General features: G+C 43.1%; 1 protein-coding gene across 2 annotated transcripts in view; it reads left to right on the top strand.

The window, feature by feature from the left end:
* The first annotated feature begins 2,898 nt into the window (after nucleotides 1-2,898).
* Nucleotides 2,899-15,084, top strand: part of MAPKBP1 (mitogen-activated protein kinase binding protein 1) — a 50,480-nt gene continuing 38,294 nt past the window's right edge. For both annotated transcript variants that reach the window (XM_055435999.2, XM_055435997.2), the window contains exons 1-2: nucleotides 2,899-3,161; nucleotides 3,711-3,932. In XM_055435999.2, the coding sequence (XP_055291974.2) occupies nucleotides 3,816-3,932 (117 nt within the window). In that variant the 5' untranslated portion in view covers nucleotides 2,899-3,161; nucleotides 3,711-3,815. The remainder of the gene's footprint in view (nucleotides 3,162-3,710; nucleotides 3,933-15,084) is intronic.

Genomic DNA, 15,084 nt, shown 5'->3' with positions numbered 1-15,084 from the left:
AGAGGTAAACGCACTTTGAAGATAGTCTGAAAAATGATGACCCTTATTCCTCACTATCAGATTAAAACAAAACAACAATGCACAGAGGCACAAAGTAGGCACATTTTCAGATACTTTTGTAGAGAATGATTGATAATCAAGAATCAGAATAGATTTATTGCAGAGAATTGTTGATTTTTAAGAAAATGTAAGGGCATCAGTACTTCATGTTATATTATCTCTAATGAAATTTTCCATGAACATGAATTGCTGGATGCAGGGAAAATTAAAGCTGAGGTATGTAGACTTACTGCCATTTGGAGAAAAAGTAAAATGCTTTTTAAAAATTAAATTAGAGGGAAATAGTTTGATATATACAACTTTTGAACTGAGGCATAATTGTAGCATATTGTAGCATATGACTGAACTGCTCTACAAAGATATGCTCAGTGCTGATTAATAGGGATGGAAGTGTGTGGAGGGTGAGAAGGCTAAACCGTGGGATGAGTTGAAATTTTGAGACAAATCTAAACTCTACCGAATTCTGTCATTGTAAACTATGCTATTAGATTTTTGTTAAATAAGAAAGCAGTCTTGGAAGCATTGAGATCCATCCTGTTTCCAACTGCAAACATTGGTCTCAGCTGTTCCACAGTGCCTTGCATGTAAAGGTGCTCAATAAATATTTGAATTGACGAGCAGCTGTTTAGCCTGTTAGTTTTCCAGGATCTTATAATTGCACCTATTTGTATATTAAGCCTAGGGTAAATTTAAAAATCTGATCTAATTATGATCGTGAAAACAGACAATTGTATACACCTTTCCTAGACATGTGGAATTTTAGAATCTGACAACCATGTATACATATTAAGGACATAGACAAGTGAATAAAACGTGAAATAGCATATGAACAATGAAATATATGTGTAAGGGTCAGCTGCATTTTGGAGGGTGGGATAGCAGTTATTTGAAGAAAAGGGAATAATGAGTCTATTCACATTGGACGTGGGATGATTATTTTCCGAGCCTACAAGCCTATTTCTCACAGCAGTTAAAAGTCTACATGGTACATATCCTAGACAGTAATTCTTCAATTGTGAAGAATTAAAAATACGTGATGTTGATCCTAGACTGGAGTATCCAGATTCTAGACTTAAATCTCTTCATTACACTGTTCTCAGTTGGTTTTTTGCCAGATCATCTTAGACAATGAAAGCAGGAGCTTGTATTGTTTCTGTAACTTCAGCTTCAGATGGGAGTAATTTGGGGAACATTTTTCTGAAGAGGATAAACCAAGTAGCTTTGGATAGGAAGTGATCGATGACTTTCCTGGCCATGAGCGGTTAGGTAAGTGAGAAATGATCCGGATAGAATTAGGGACAGCTCTAATGGGTGGAGGTGAGATTTGCTAGGGAGTGCAGCACACGAGTAAGGACACCAGGTGGCACCCTTCATTAGCAGAGCTACATTGATCCTCCACGCCCCCCTGCCTGCCGCCTCGCAGGCAAAATCAAACTGCTGCTGCTAAGTTGCTTCAGTCGTGTCTGACTCTGTGCAACCCCACAGACAGAAGCCCACCAGGCTCCCCCGTCCCTGGGATTCTCCAGGCAAGAACACTGGAGTGGGTTGCCATTTCCTTCTCCATTAGCAAGGAGTAAAAGGAACCAGCCCCCTGTTTCATACAGTTACAGCTAATGACCCTGACAACCTCCTCCAGATCTGAAAACGTGAAAATACCATTTTATATTTCATTACCTCTGCAATGCATAGTTGAAAGGAAGGAAAGGTCATGCCTCTGGTAGCTATTGCCAGTTGGTTTTCCAAGAGATGACTTCCCTGATCTTTGCCTCTGGTAGCTATTGCCAGCTGGTCTTCCAAGTGATGTTATGTCAACTTGTTAGCTTTACAGTTCTCACACAAGTATATACCTGTTCTGCCACTTGGCAGTACAAGAGCCACTCACAGCAGTAGGTTTAATTTTTCCCTCTTGCTAACATGTCATCTCCCCCAGGGTTCCCCCAAGGATCTGGATCAGACGGGAGACGGTGTACTCTTTTTCTGGAGCCCAACTGTTGGAATAGGTTAACTTTTTTATAAGGTAATTTCTCTAGCACTAGGCAGAAAGGCACCTAGAAAACAAACTTAGGTTGAAACACGTATTAAATAATAGGCAAAGGTGTTTCTGTGCACGCTTTGCCTGCCATCCCCCCAACTTCTCTCCCCCACCCGTGAGCTAGAAAAACTCTTACTATTGAATCTGGTGTCAACAAGCTTGGCAGTGATCTCGCCAAAATAACAGTATCAGGGAAAAGGGTTCGTGAGTGAGTTTTGACAGGACCATGGAAAATGTCTGGGGCAACTGGTTAACTGGATGAGAACGAGATGGAACATTGGAGGCTAAAGAAAGCATGAAACAAATATGTCTCATCGGCACGCTGACCCGACCGCCCCCTTCCCGCCTAAAGCTCTATCCTAGGCTATCCGCTCCTTCCGCCTTCTTTCACCGCGGCCAATCAGGTTGCCTAATTCAATACACTTCGTAGGGATCGACTTACTCATGAAGAATCATTTCCATGTAGGTCAACACGCCCGGCAAGCGGCGAGCAGAAATTTCTCTAGCCACTTTAAATCCCAGCGCTTAGGAGCAGACTTTATGGCTGTACCCACTTCTGTAATTCTGTGCTAGGAGTTAGTTTCAGCTCGGTCCCTCGGACCTATTAAAAGCCAACCATAGTGCCGCTGGGGGCGTGGTTACCGTCCTGTTCGGGTTCTGGGAAATGCGCTTCTCTGGGGGGACCAGGCCTGATAATACCATAAAAGGCTTGGTTTTCTCAGTTCTGAAGCCGTGTTCTGACGACCTCCCTCTAGGATCCGTAGTCGCGACTGCACTGTGCGGAATCCGTGGTTCCTGAGTGCGCAGTCCTCGGCTTCCTAGGCCGTTTCCTGGACCCCGCCCCCGTAAGCCGTACTCGTCCACTCTGGGAACGCCCCCGTGCGTAGAGGCCGCGCCCCCTCGCCTCCGCTCCTCCTACCCAGCCGGTGGCTGAGCCCAGACGGTAGTTCGCGTTTTGAGCCGCTCGTGCCACCATAGCTGCTTCTGCCGCTGCCGCAGCGGAGCTGAAATCGCTGAGCGCGATGCCTGAGGGCGCCGCGAGCCGGGCGGCCCTCGCGCCCGGGGGCTGGTGAGGCTGGGCCCGAGCGGGGGCGCTGGCGAGTAGCAGGGGCTTCTGAGGGAGCGGAAAGTGAAAGATCTAGGGTTCCCGTGGCGGCCTGAGAGCGAGCTCGGGAGGGTCGTGGGTGGGGGAGGGAGGCCCCGTGGCAGAACGGGTTGCAGGGCCAAGACGAGCCCCACCGGGCTGAGTGTCCCTGCGGCCCCCGGCGCAGGTGCTCACGACCGCTGCGGGACTCCTTGGCAGCCTCGGTGTCCTCCTCTTTTAGACGCTGCTGTTGCCATGAAAACAGTTGGGAATTAACGGGAATCGGACCAGCCACTAGCCCTTCTAGGGCCCATCTTATCCTTTCAGTTGAACGCCTCTGGCAGGTGTGGGCCTGGCATTTCTTCGCAGCTCAGGCTTTTTAACGCCCCCTTTCCCTGAGTCTGTCCTTAAGGCGTTTTAAGAAACCGCGCAGGGCTTGAAGGTGGGAATGAGGCTAAGGGAGAGGGCAGTTACTTAGAGATAAGAGATGCAGGCACGGCTGGGCAGAAGGTAAGGTGGCCTCTACCATCTCAGGTCAGTGAGAGGGCATACTGGAAGGGCCTGTGGAGTGGGAAAGCATTGCCACTGTTGAGGCAAGTCCCAGGATTGGGCCAGGAGCTGTCCCGGGGGCTCCTCATCATGATGGCTGTGGAGGGGTCAACCATTACCAGCCGGATCAAGAACCTTCTGCGGTCCCCGTCCATCAAATTACGCAGGAGTAAGGCAGGAAACCGGCGAGAGGACCTCAGCTCCAAGGTGAGTCCTAGTATTGGGAGCCAACCCTTCCCGTCCCTCCTCTCCCCGCCCCTTCTCTGCTCCATGCACATCTTTTACCTTACTCTTTCTGGGGAAAGAGGAGAACTAGAAGCTCATGGTAGCTCTAAAGGACCATCTCTGCCCCTCACGAAAGCAATGATTTAGTTACAAAGTAAAGGGAAAAGATCCGCAGGGGTGAGCATGCTGAGATTCATCCGCGAAGAGCATGAGGAAGGCAACATGAGGGTTCAATTGTGGCCTCACTACAAACTAAGTCTGTGCTTGGGGAAGCCAGTTGATATGCTATGACTCAGTTTTCCTTCTTGGAAGAAGGTAGTGGGACCACGTATCCTGTGAAGGGCTGAGCTACCACAAGTGTTAAGTGTCGCAGCTGGGTTTATGTAAGACGGTGGTAGCAGAAATATGCTAAAACACCTAGTCAGAGGAATTGGCTTGGTAAATGCTCTTCCCTGGGGTCAAAACAAATTTACTTGTCTATTCAAGAGACCTGCATTAATTTAACTGGAGTTTCTTGGCTTTTTAGAAAAGGTAACATTCAAGGGGCCAAGTATCTGCCAGCCAAACAACTTCTGGTTTGCCCCTGGACATTGCTCATCTCATTCACTGTATCCCACCCTGCTGCAGAAGTTCTCCAGAAACCAAATCCCCTTCCACTCCCTCACTTGTCTGAGTGGTGGTGTTTATGCTTTCTTCAACTTCATAGAGCCCGACAGGTTTGGGAATACAAAAGCCGACTAAATTTATTTAATCCCTGAGGAAACGTGGGGCCTTGTTCCCACAGGATCGGATTAGACTTTTGTGTAGTATTGCTGCTAAGTCACTTCAGTCGTGTCACGGAGAGCCCACCAGGCTCTCCCGTCCCTGGGATTCTCCAGGCAAGAACGCTGGAGTGGGTTGCCATTTCCTTCTCTGATGTTGTGTCGTATTAGCAGCCTGTAAACACAGTGGCCTTGTGTGGTGCAGGATTGCTACAGAGAGAGGCATTTGAGACAGCAGCATTTTATTGCCTTGCCTGCATCTCTTCAGAGATGAGTAAACCCAGTGAGGAATGACTTGGAATGCTAATGTACACTTTGGCAGAGTTCTGGGAAGACTTAACTCAGATCCCTGTCCCTTAGTGGAAGCTTACTTGGCTTTGGTCACAAATGACCACCTTTGCTGTATATTCTTTCAGCAGGAATCATAATTGGCCACAAGGTTCCATGGCTGTGGAGAGAGTGACTTTTTCAGGGGCCCTCACTGATCATTGTTCATAATCTCCAAAGGCAGGAGAACGAGCCTGAAACATAGACAACTGTCTTGGATTAGGCTCTGTTCACTTGTTTGTTGTGTTGGATCATTCGTGGTGTTGGAGGCTCTCGTATTCCTGGCTGGTTACTTGGTAATGACCAGCATTGTTAGAGCCATCTTCTTGTATCTTTGGCCTCTTTTTCTAACCCAGAACGATACAGGTAATAGAAATGTATGGTGGGATTTTAGTCTTCAGTATTAGTACTTATTGTAATTTTGGTCTGGAATCCAGAAGGTATGGTCACCATTCTTTAAAATTTACCATGTCATTAATCATTAATACATTCGACAAACGTTTATTAAGTGCCGATTATGTGTAGAATCAGTAATGAATAAAACATTATCCTTGCCATCAAAGAGCTTGTGGCTAGTCAGACATGTAAACAAATAGTTACAACATGATGTGGCAAATGCTGTCCTGGAAGTATGTATAAAGGTGTTTATGGCAGTACAGGGACGGGAACCTAAATCAGCTTAGGGGGATTAGGAAAAAAACCTTCACAGAGAAAGGGATGCTTGAACTGTGAGTTCTGAGACAAGAGGAGAAGCTCTCCAGGAAAACAGTGAAAACTGGAATCTTTGGCATCACCATTAAACGTCCCTGCTTCACATAGGAATTCAGTGCTTCAAACTGCTTTAAATGGCTTTGTTTGTCCTAGAGCTGTGAATGAAGGAAATACTTAGCTGAAGTTGAATGACCCTTGAGTAGTCTGACTGAACTCGAGTGCTGGTGCATATCTTTAGCACCCAAAAGTAGTAGCTGCCTTTGTGTGCCTCAGACCTTGCCTCTTGCAGATGCCCGACTCCCTGAACTCTTTATTGAAGACTACCCGCGATGATTCTAAAAGCCTGCCTTGTGGTAACCAGCATAAGACCTGGTGTATAGGGCTTCATGTGGTAGCTGTGGTAACAGTCATAGAGCTTGTGATTCATGGATAACTAACTCTGAAGCAAAGTTTGAAGACCAAAAGACATACGCATTTTGTGGGGGTTGGGGGCAAAGAACCAAGTGACAGAGAGCCTTTATGCAGCTCTTACCTCATATGGCCTGTTGCTTTGAATCATAACTGCTCCTTCTATCTAAACTAGCCTTTTCACCAAATTCTCCACTTATTTTTAGATCCAACTCTATATTTACTGGAGCCACAGGGCCTTCTCAGACTATGTATGTCTTCATTTCTTAAGGTCAGGGCCATGTTCTTTATTTCCTTTACATCACCGGGCTTAGTACAGTGTAAGGAATGGTCTAAATACCAAATGAATAAATGGATGAGAAAAATTAAAAGATATCAAATATAGTGAAGGTAAATTCCAGAAGAAGAGCGAATGTTCAGATGTTCAGAAGGAATTTGTGACTTCTTTAGAAATCAAAATTAGAAATAATAAAATGTTGAAAAGAAATTAAAAAAAGAAATAGAGACACATCCTATTTAGGTGTGAAGGGCATTAGAGAGAAGGAGAAGTACATATATCCAGAAAGTAGTGCTCATTAAAAGCTTTTTAATTCAGAAGAGACCTAGTTAAAAATATGGTTAAAAGCCAAAGTGAGAGCCAGCAGAGATGGGGATTTAAGTTATTAGAGAGAGTAGGTGAGAGCTGGGATTTCTATTAAACTTTCTCTAAGGGAAGGAAAGAAGTCTCTGCAGTGTAACAGAATTAGAGAAGAGCAATTTGAGGTTTTATGCCAGATCTGCTGAGTCTTGATGAAGTGGAACTCAAGGTTATCAGTTGTAAACACCCTGCAATTTCAAATCCTGTGCAATTTTTCACTTCTTTCCCTCATTTGGGTTCGACTGTGGTTTTCCTTAAGAAGCAAATGTATGTGCTCTTGGTGGCCAACCCTCCCCCTCTTTTCTTAAACTTTCTGAGAGATTTTTATGTGGAAGGAGCTGAGTTGTTTTTCATTTTAACAAAGGACAGAAATGGACTGGAGCCAAGCAAGCAAGATTTAAGTTAGGGATACAAAAGCATTGCCTGTCCTGGAGGGCTGTTAGATTTTGAAGAAGTGAGTAAAGGAGGTTTTGAAATCATCTTCCTTATTAATAGCCATTAGTCCAACCTGAGTTATATATTAATATATTATCCCTTTGAAAACAATGGGTGGCAAAGTAACTGCACCTTTCTTCTGGTTCTCAGTTTTGATAAGTCTAATTTACTCTCTTCCCCCACCGCCCCCGCCCCCGGCCCTGGCTCCATTTCTTTCCTCAGTGTTTCTCCTGCCTGACTGTATTGGTGGTGCTTTGAGCCTTTTAATATGTGGCAATGAGAAAAGTTTGTGTAGGTGAGTTTCATAGAGAAGAAAAAACTGGCAGTAATCTAATTTCAGCTTTTGCTTAGTGTTTGAACCCAGATATTAGTATTGTGACTCTATACTCTGCTGATTTGGTAGAGGGGGATCATATTCATTTTCAAAGCATTTATAGATCACTGGATTTAGCTTGATGGTGCTCAACTTGGGGGAATGGTCAGGAGAGCTTTAAGACATAAGAATACCTGTGCAGCTTCTAAGAAGTACCCATTCTTATGCCCCATCCTGTCTATATGGAATCAGAACCTTGGGGGATAGAGTTTGTTATTTGTGTATCTATTAAGTTCCACCAGCTGCCCACTGCTGGGTTATGAACCCAGGACCCTGACATCTGTTGACTTCATACCCAAGTCCTCATTGAGGCTTCTTGAGAATATATGAAGCTATCGCAGTAACTCTGTGCTTCTCCTTGTGTCTTCACAAATCTCCACAGTGTCTTCTGGACTGATTGTTCTGAAACTGCTGTATCAGGGATAGATCTGAGAGAAGTGCCCTGTTGTAGGGTCATTTGTAAGGAGCTGATCAGCGACTTACTACAGATCGGCAGGAATTTCCCTTGGGGGCAGAAATAGGAAACTCTATGATAATCCCTGAGTCCTGGCCAGGTTTTTTGGGTACCATTCCATTACCCACTCCCCTTGGGACTCATAGCAACCCAGAGTTTTTCATGTTTAATACACACTCTCTGGGTTCCCTGCCTAGAATAGATGACCGAGAGTAGAGGCCTCTGTGGCCAGCAGCCCTGCCCCTCACCTGTTTTTGTGAGTGAACTTGGGCAAGTTCTTGTTGCATTTTCTGCCTCCAGTATATTCTTCAGTTAAGTCTTGCGAAGTGCTGTGAGCTCCTCAGAACAGCTGGTGTACAGTGAAAAGAGTGAGGTGTCCTCCTGGTCATGTTCCTTTGATCTCCATTTCCTTTTCCTTCCGGTGCCTGCAGCTGCCCTCAGCCTTCAAAGTCAGTCTCACTGGGGAGACAGGATTCTTCTCTCCACAGTCGAGCACCCCTTGCTTTGCCGTCTGAAATAGCCCAGCCTCTTCGGGCTCTAAGTTGTCTTGCAGAGCCTCGCCTCATCTACTTGGCCTCCTGCATTTCAGGGTCTAACAGCACTGCTACTTCCCACATTTCTTTTCCCTCTCTCAGCTTGTGATTTAGGACAGGTTTCCCCTGTCGGATCAGGTTGAATGACTGTCTTATTTCTTGCTTATATTTTTAATATCTTTGGGGCCCTTGGTGTTTCTCTTGACTTCCCTCCCTCTTCTACTTGTTATCTGTGTGTTTTCATTTCTTGACTAATGAGAAAACATTCATAGAAGTGAGGCTTCAGCCTGAGCTCTGTATCCTCTCTATCAACCCCCTGAGTCCCAAGTTGGACTTGTGGCTGATATCACTGCCCCTTTGTTTGGAAAACAGTCCAGGGTTTGAAATTTGGGACTGTGTTTATTCACACTAAGCTTCTCTAGGAACATGGCTGTCCCCCTGTTGTTCTCAGGGTATCTGCTGGTTTTTCCTTCGTGTCCAGACTGCTGTGTTGGTAGGAAAAAAAAGCTACAGTGTTTTCAGTAGGATTTGTTATATTATACATCACATTCCCACTGCTGCCAGCTAAGCCTCTCCTCTGGTCTCTGTTGTTTAACGCAGGACAGGGCCAGGTTTCTATCAGCTTTCTTTTATAGTAATTCTCAGTAGAGATGTGGAGTGAGAGCTGCCCACATCTTTGGAAGTTTACTGAATCAAATCCACATCATAGATTTTACTTCAGTTTCTGTTACCTCTTAAAAAGAAAAGCAGGGACGGGGAGGGCAAGAAATAAAGTGAGTGTGACAGAGAGACTGGGCAGTGTATATCCTTATGGTTGGTATTTTTGGTTGTTCAGATTTTCCAGATCTTGGTTTCCTTCCTCCTGACAGTTGTATCAGCAAGTCCACAGTGCTTCTCAGTCGGCCACAGCATTTTCCTCTGGTTTTGAAGGATGTGTCCAGAAGAAGGAGTGCACACTACAGTTATCTCCTCTTCGCCTTCTGAGGAGAGAATTCCGCCCTCACTCATCTTATCACAGAATGTTTGTGATGCTCTGTGCATTGCTTCCCTAGTCTATAAAACAACCTCTCAGTTTAGATTTGTTAAGTTTATGCACTTTATCTCTCCCCCTAAACCTGGAATGGAGCTAAACAGAGTTTCCCTCCCCTGCCCCTACATTCACATTTGAGATTTAAATATACTGGAAGATCTTGGAACGATGCTTTGTAAAACCACATGGCGGTTTTTATTCTCCCCCCACCTCCACTTTGTCACAGTCTCTTCTGGAGGAATCCTGAGAAGGCATTCCTCAGCCCCTTCTGGATCTGAGCATTGCTGCTCAGTCGCGCGGAGCTCACGACAGTTTCTGGCTTCCCGTCGTGCCTCTCCTCTGTCTCTGTTCCGTTAGCGATGCTTCTGGCCGCTTCCCTGTGAGCTTGGCTGACCCATTAAAGGTGCTTGCACTTAAAAAGCTAAAACAGTTGTGGAATAAATATAACGGACATTGAAAAGTTTATGAAATATAATAATATAGCCTTTTTTATTGTGCACAATTATAAACTGATTGCTCATGTAACCACCACCCAAGTCAAGCAGCAGAATGCTGCCCAGGTGTTGCTACTTTCTGAAGGGATGTGATGCTAATGGTGTCATTAAGGTGAGATGAGGTTTTTGTCATATATAAGCTGATTTTATTGTTAAAAATTAAAGTACCCGAGGACTTAATCTTGACTAGCTGTTCTTTTACGTTTCAAGTTTCTTTTTCCATCCATTATAGATTTGTGCCATTCCCCATTTCTAGGTAGTATGCTTTTTGGAACCACCCATTCCCAACTTTTGTTGTCTGTGCTTCCTGTCTTTATCTTACAATAATAATACTGGAAATACTAATATTTGTAGTGGTAATAATGGCTAACTTTTATTGAGCTTTTTGCTGTGTACTGTGCTAAGTGTATACATACATTATTTAAGTTTCATTCCACCCTACTGTAAGTACTGTTACTATCTCCGTTTTGTAAATGAGGAAGCTGATGCTAAGAGAGGTGGTTATATCCAGCAGATGAATGAGCTGCGATTCAAATCTTGGCTGTCTTAACTCCAAAGCCTGATCTTAATCTTTATCCTGTACTCCTCCCGGGGAATCTTCATGTGCGAAATATAACACTGAGCACAGAAATATGCCTAGTATTGCTGTAGCCAAGTGTCACATCTGTGATCAGCTTGGAAAAGAGCAGTACCTTAAAAAATGTACTTTTCCCCCAACATTCCCTGTAAAATTAGTTTAATTAACTTCGCAGACTGTTGGTTTAGAACCATCATTCATTAACCCTTGTCCCTCTATGTCCTTGCTCCTCTTCCCACTCCCAACTCCAGATTTCCTGGACTGTATCCCAGCTTCTCATCCTGTGGTATCCTTAGAAAATGTACAGCTTGTGGGGTTCTGTGGGTCCACGAATGTCAAGATGACAGGGAACAGCTGTGTGGTTCCAGATGACCATAAGCCACAAGCAGTTGCTGCTTCTCTCTCGGGGTTGGAGCGAGGTGGGGGAGTGAAGTGGAGACCAACAGATGCCTTGGTTTTGTGTGTGTGTGTGTAGGGGGGTATCATGAGGCTTTACACTGTTTTGTTCCTAGATGGCAGTTGATCGTGTTGCTTACACTCCTGATGGCTTGCTAGTACTACCTACCCCAAATCTCTCCCTCAGTGCTCCACCTCTGTTACCTTGTAGCTGTCCCTATGCAAACTGACCTTGTCTTTGAAGTTGTGGAGAGTCACTGGGTTGAAATGCCTGTTTTCTGTGAAAGAAACTGAGTCTGGAATATCCTATGTCGGGGCTGACCTGGATGATGATAGTTGGGGTTCAGTGAGCTTGAAAATGAGCAAAAATGACATCATTTGCTCACCTGATGCTGTTTGGCTGGGCAGGCTCCAGGTTTGCTAAGTTCCTTGAGCAAGTGCCTTGCCTCACTTGATGTGAAATTTGTATTATCTTGATTTATTTCCTCAAGTAGGCTACAGTGATAACATCAGGGGTGCAAAAGCATGGGATCTTAATGCATGCTTTCCTGCGGCTGGCCTAGTTAATCCTGAGGAGAGGAAGCCCCAAGTTACTTTGTGATCATGAAGGAGGCGTTGGGAGCATGCTCAGAAACCTTGACTCTTGCCATCACTCAACTACTGCCTGGAGAAAAGCAAGCAGCTGCTTGTCAGGATTTAACATGCAACAGGCAGACTGCGGGCTTGCTTGCCTCTGGGACCCTGACACTATTGGTCAGCTTCTAGCTGAAAAAATACAGTATCTTTGCACAGCATGATGGTTTTCATATGACATAATAACCTGCTGCTGACTTTTCTAAACATGGCCTTTCTCCTTAGGACGTCCTTCTTTCCCCAGGCTGCTTTGGTCTCCCTTCTGAGGCCACCATGCCACTGTGGTAGGGACTTTCCCTCCTAGCAAACCCAGAAATGGCTAGTGAATAGGGCTTCCAGGAGTTAAGGTATAGACAAATTAATGGGTGGGGGCAAGAGGCCAGTGGCCTTGCTGAAATGCAGGTTAAGATTCAGACCCACCCCAAGACTCTGTAGTACCACCAGGCTCCCAAGTGATGCCCACCATACTTCCAGTTGCATGCTGGGAGTGGGTGTGGGTGTGGGGGGATTGGTGGTAGAGCGTAGTGGGGGCTGGTGGGACAGCTTCCTCACTTCTGAGGGCACTGATTTCTCTCTCATTTGTAAAACTGGAATACTTACAGCTTCCTCCCAGGGCTGTTGTGAGGATTAAATGAGGTTTAATGAACATGAAAGCACATTATAAAAGCTAAATAAGGTTACAGCTATTATGGGGTTGTTAGTATTATCAGGATCCATAGATTTCTAGAATATCCAGGAATTTGTTTCTGATTTGCTGAAAAGATATTTGTTCAAGTTTCCATTTGTGAGAAATCCTTTTTTGCAGGTTCAACTTCTGTTCCAACATTGAATCATCCTCCCTTGCACCTTTATGTTGTGTCCTTTTCCTTGCCAATATTAACTTGTACCAACCATGCTTTAACTAAGGACCAAAAAGAATGGCTTAGCAAATATTCTTTTTGATCCTAACTACTGTGTAATTTATTTCAGGGCTATGGAATGTTTTTTGGGAATGAAAAAACATCAAACTAGTGAACCGGGAGTGGGGAGAGCCCTAATTTACTGTGTCTGATTGAAGATCACTGGAGTAATAAGCATGCTTTTTAATAGCAATAGCATCTATAGAAACAAACAGAACTTTTTTCTTCTTTGGGAGCTAATTCATTTATGTTGGGAAATAATTTGGGAAATGAATTAGTCTTAGAGCTTCCTTTCAGACTAAGAATTTAAAGGCAGAGTGAAAAGGCATTAATTTTATGACCCATTGTTTTGAGTTTCTAATATGGGACAAGAGTGAAATAACCTGTTTAAGTAATTTTTGCTTAAAGAAAATATATCTGAACATGGGGGGAAACAAGTGCACTCATACCCTTCCACTGTCGGTGAAAGCAGAAACTGACCTAACCATTTTTTTAAAGGACAGCTTGGTAATATTCATTAGAAGGAGAATTTACATATTCATCTCTTGATCTAGCAGTTATAGTTCTGGGATTTTATTCTATGCAAACATTCACACCACACAAAAGTATATATAACTGAATTTTTTGTTGTTAGGGAGCATTATTCACAGTAGTAAAATCTTTGAAGTAACCATCAATAGGGGATTGATGTACATCCATAAAATGAAATACCTTGTACTTGTTGAAAAAAATGAGGTCAATCTATATATACTGACATGAGAGAGTATACAAAACCTATTATGTGACAAAAAGCAAACTGTGCAACAGTTTTTATGTTAATGATTATTTATATTTTGTTAAAACATGTATGTTAGTATGTGCATAGAAAAAATTGTGTGACTATGAATACCAAATTGTTGTTAAAATCGGTTACCTCAGGGAGGGAGAGTAGATTATGGTGGACATTCACTATCTACATTTCTATATTTCTGTAATGTTGGAATTTTTTTACAATGAGTCTGTGTTATTTTTGTAAGTAGAAAAAAACAATAAAGATAAAAGTCTCTCCAATTTAAGCATGTGTATTTCATACTTAAATCTAAAATGTTTACATTTAAAAATCTGTATACTCATTTAATGCACAAATGTTGGAAAATATATCTGGTATATTAAACTTTGGGTTTTTTCAGTATTAATAATAAGATATAAAATTATCTTTCCACAAATTCATCATTAACTTCTTGAATTTGAGATAATCTGTTTCTGATATCTTTAAAAATATTTCCTTGGTTAGTTTTGGTAAACAAAATAACTTTTTATACTTTCTGAAATATATGTGCTTTCTGAAATTTTTTTTTTTTACATAATATAGAGAAACATAAAGAAAAAAACAAGCCATTCATAATTCTAACATCCAGAATAACTACTCATAGCTACATCCATTTCTGATTAAAAAGGACAGGTAAAGCTCTTTTTAAATAATAGTTGTTACTTTTACTAAGCAAAAATTAAATCTTTTTTGGACTTGTTAATTATAATTTAAGTCAGATTTATGAAGAGCCATGCCATGCATGTATTTACTAAAGTCAGGGATAACCGTGTTTTGTTTGTAATCGTTTAAGGCACATGGATTATTCCATTTAGTCCTTCCCTACTCTTTCTGGAAAGGTACCAAAATCCTGCTTCCGGCTCCAACTTCTAGGATTGACTGTGATAGATGGAGGATTCTCTAGGAGGTTAAAGAATTTACTAAGTAAAATGAACTAAAGAATATTCACAAATATTTTTAAAGTACAAAAATGGATTCAGGGAATTCTCTGATGGTTCAGTGGTTACAGCTGCCACGGGCAAGAGTTCAGTTGTTGGTTGGAAAACTAATATCCCATAAGCCACCTGGTGCAGCCAGCCAAAATAAATAAAAGGTAAAAATGGATTCAACAAATACACTCTATTAAACATTGTGCCCGGTGCTATAAGCATAGAGTTGTATGAGACACAGTCTTTGCCTTCCAGGAGATTATGGAGTAGTAGGAGAGAGAAGACAAATCCATAAAGAACTTCTGTACCAGGTACTAAGTAACACATGCCATGTAAATGATGAAAATTAAGTGCTGCTCTAAGAATACCAAGGAGGGAGGAGTCATTTCTGGCCAGGGTGAACACAAAAAGAATCATAGGGGATGTGATATTTGAGCCAGTTCTTAAAGGAAGGGTAGGGTTTCAGTGTGGGGTGGCGGATGGAAGGGAAGGGCATTCCAGGCAGAAGAATATAAACTAAAGCCCTGGAGCTCCTTTCCAGAATAATGAGTAATCCAGATTGACAAATACACATGATTCATATGGTGAGTAGAAGGAAATAGAATTAGAATGATAGGGCCCATTGACAGATAGATTCTAGGCTAAGACACTATAATTTGTTTAGTTGGCTTTAGGGAATCATTGGCTCAGAAGGTAAAGAATCTGCCTGCAGTGTGGGAGACCTGGGTT

This window comes from Moschus berezovskii, chromosome 9 (genome assembly GCF_049115385.1).
Source record: "Moschus berezovskii isolate FMDL1 chromosome 9, NW_MosBer_1.0, whole genome shotgun sequence".
Lineage (NCBI taxonomy): Eukaryota > Metazoa > Chordata > Mammalia > Artiodactyla > Moschidae > Moschus > Moschus berezovskii.
Note: the sequence above shows the minus strand (reverse complement) of the source record. Positions and strands in the feature narration are given on the sequence as shown.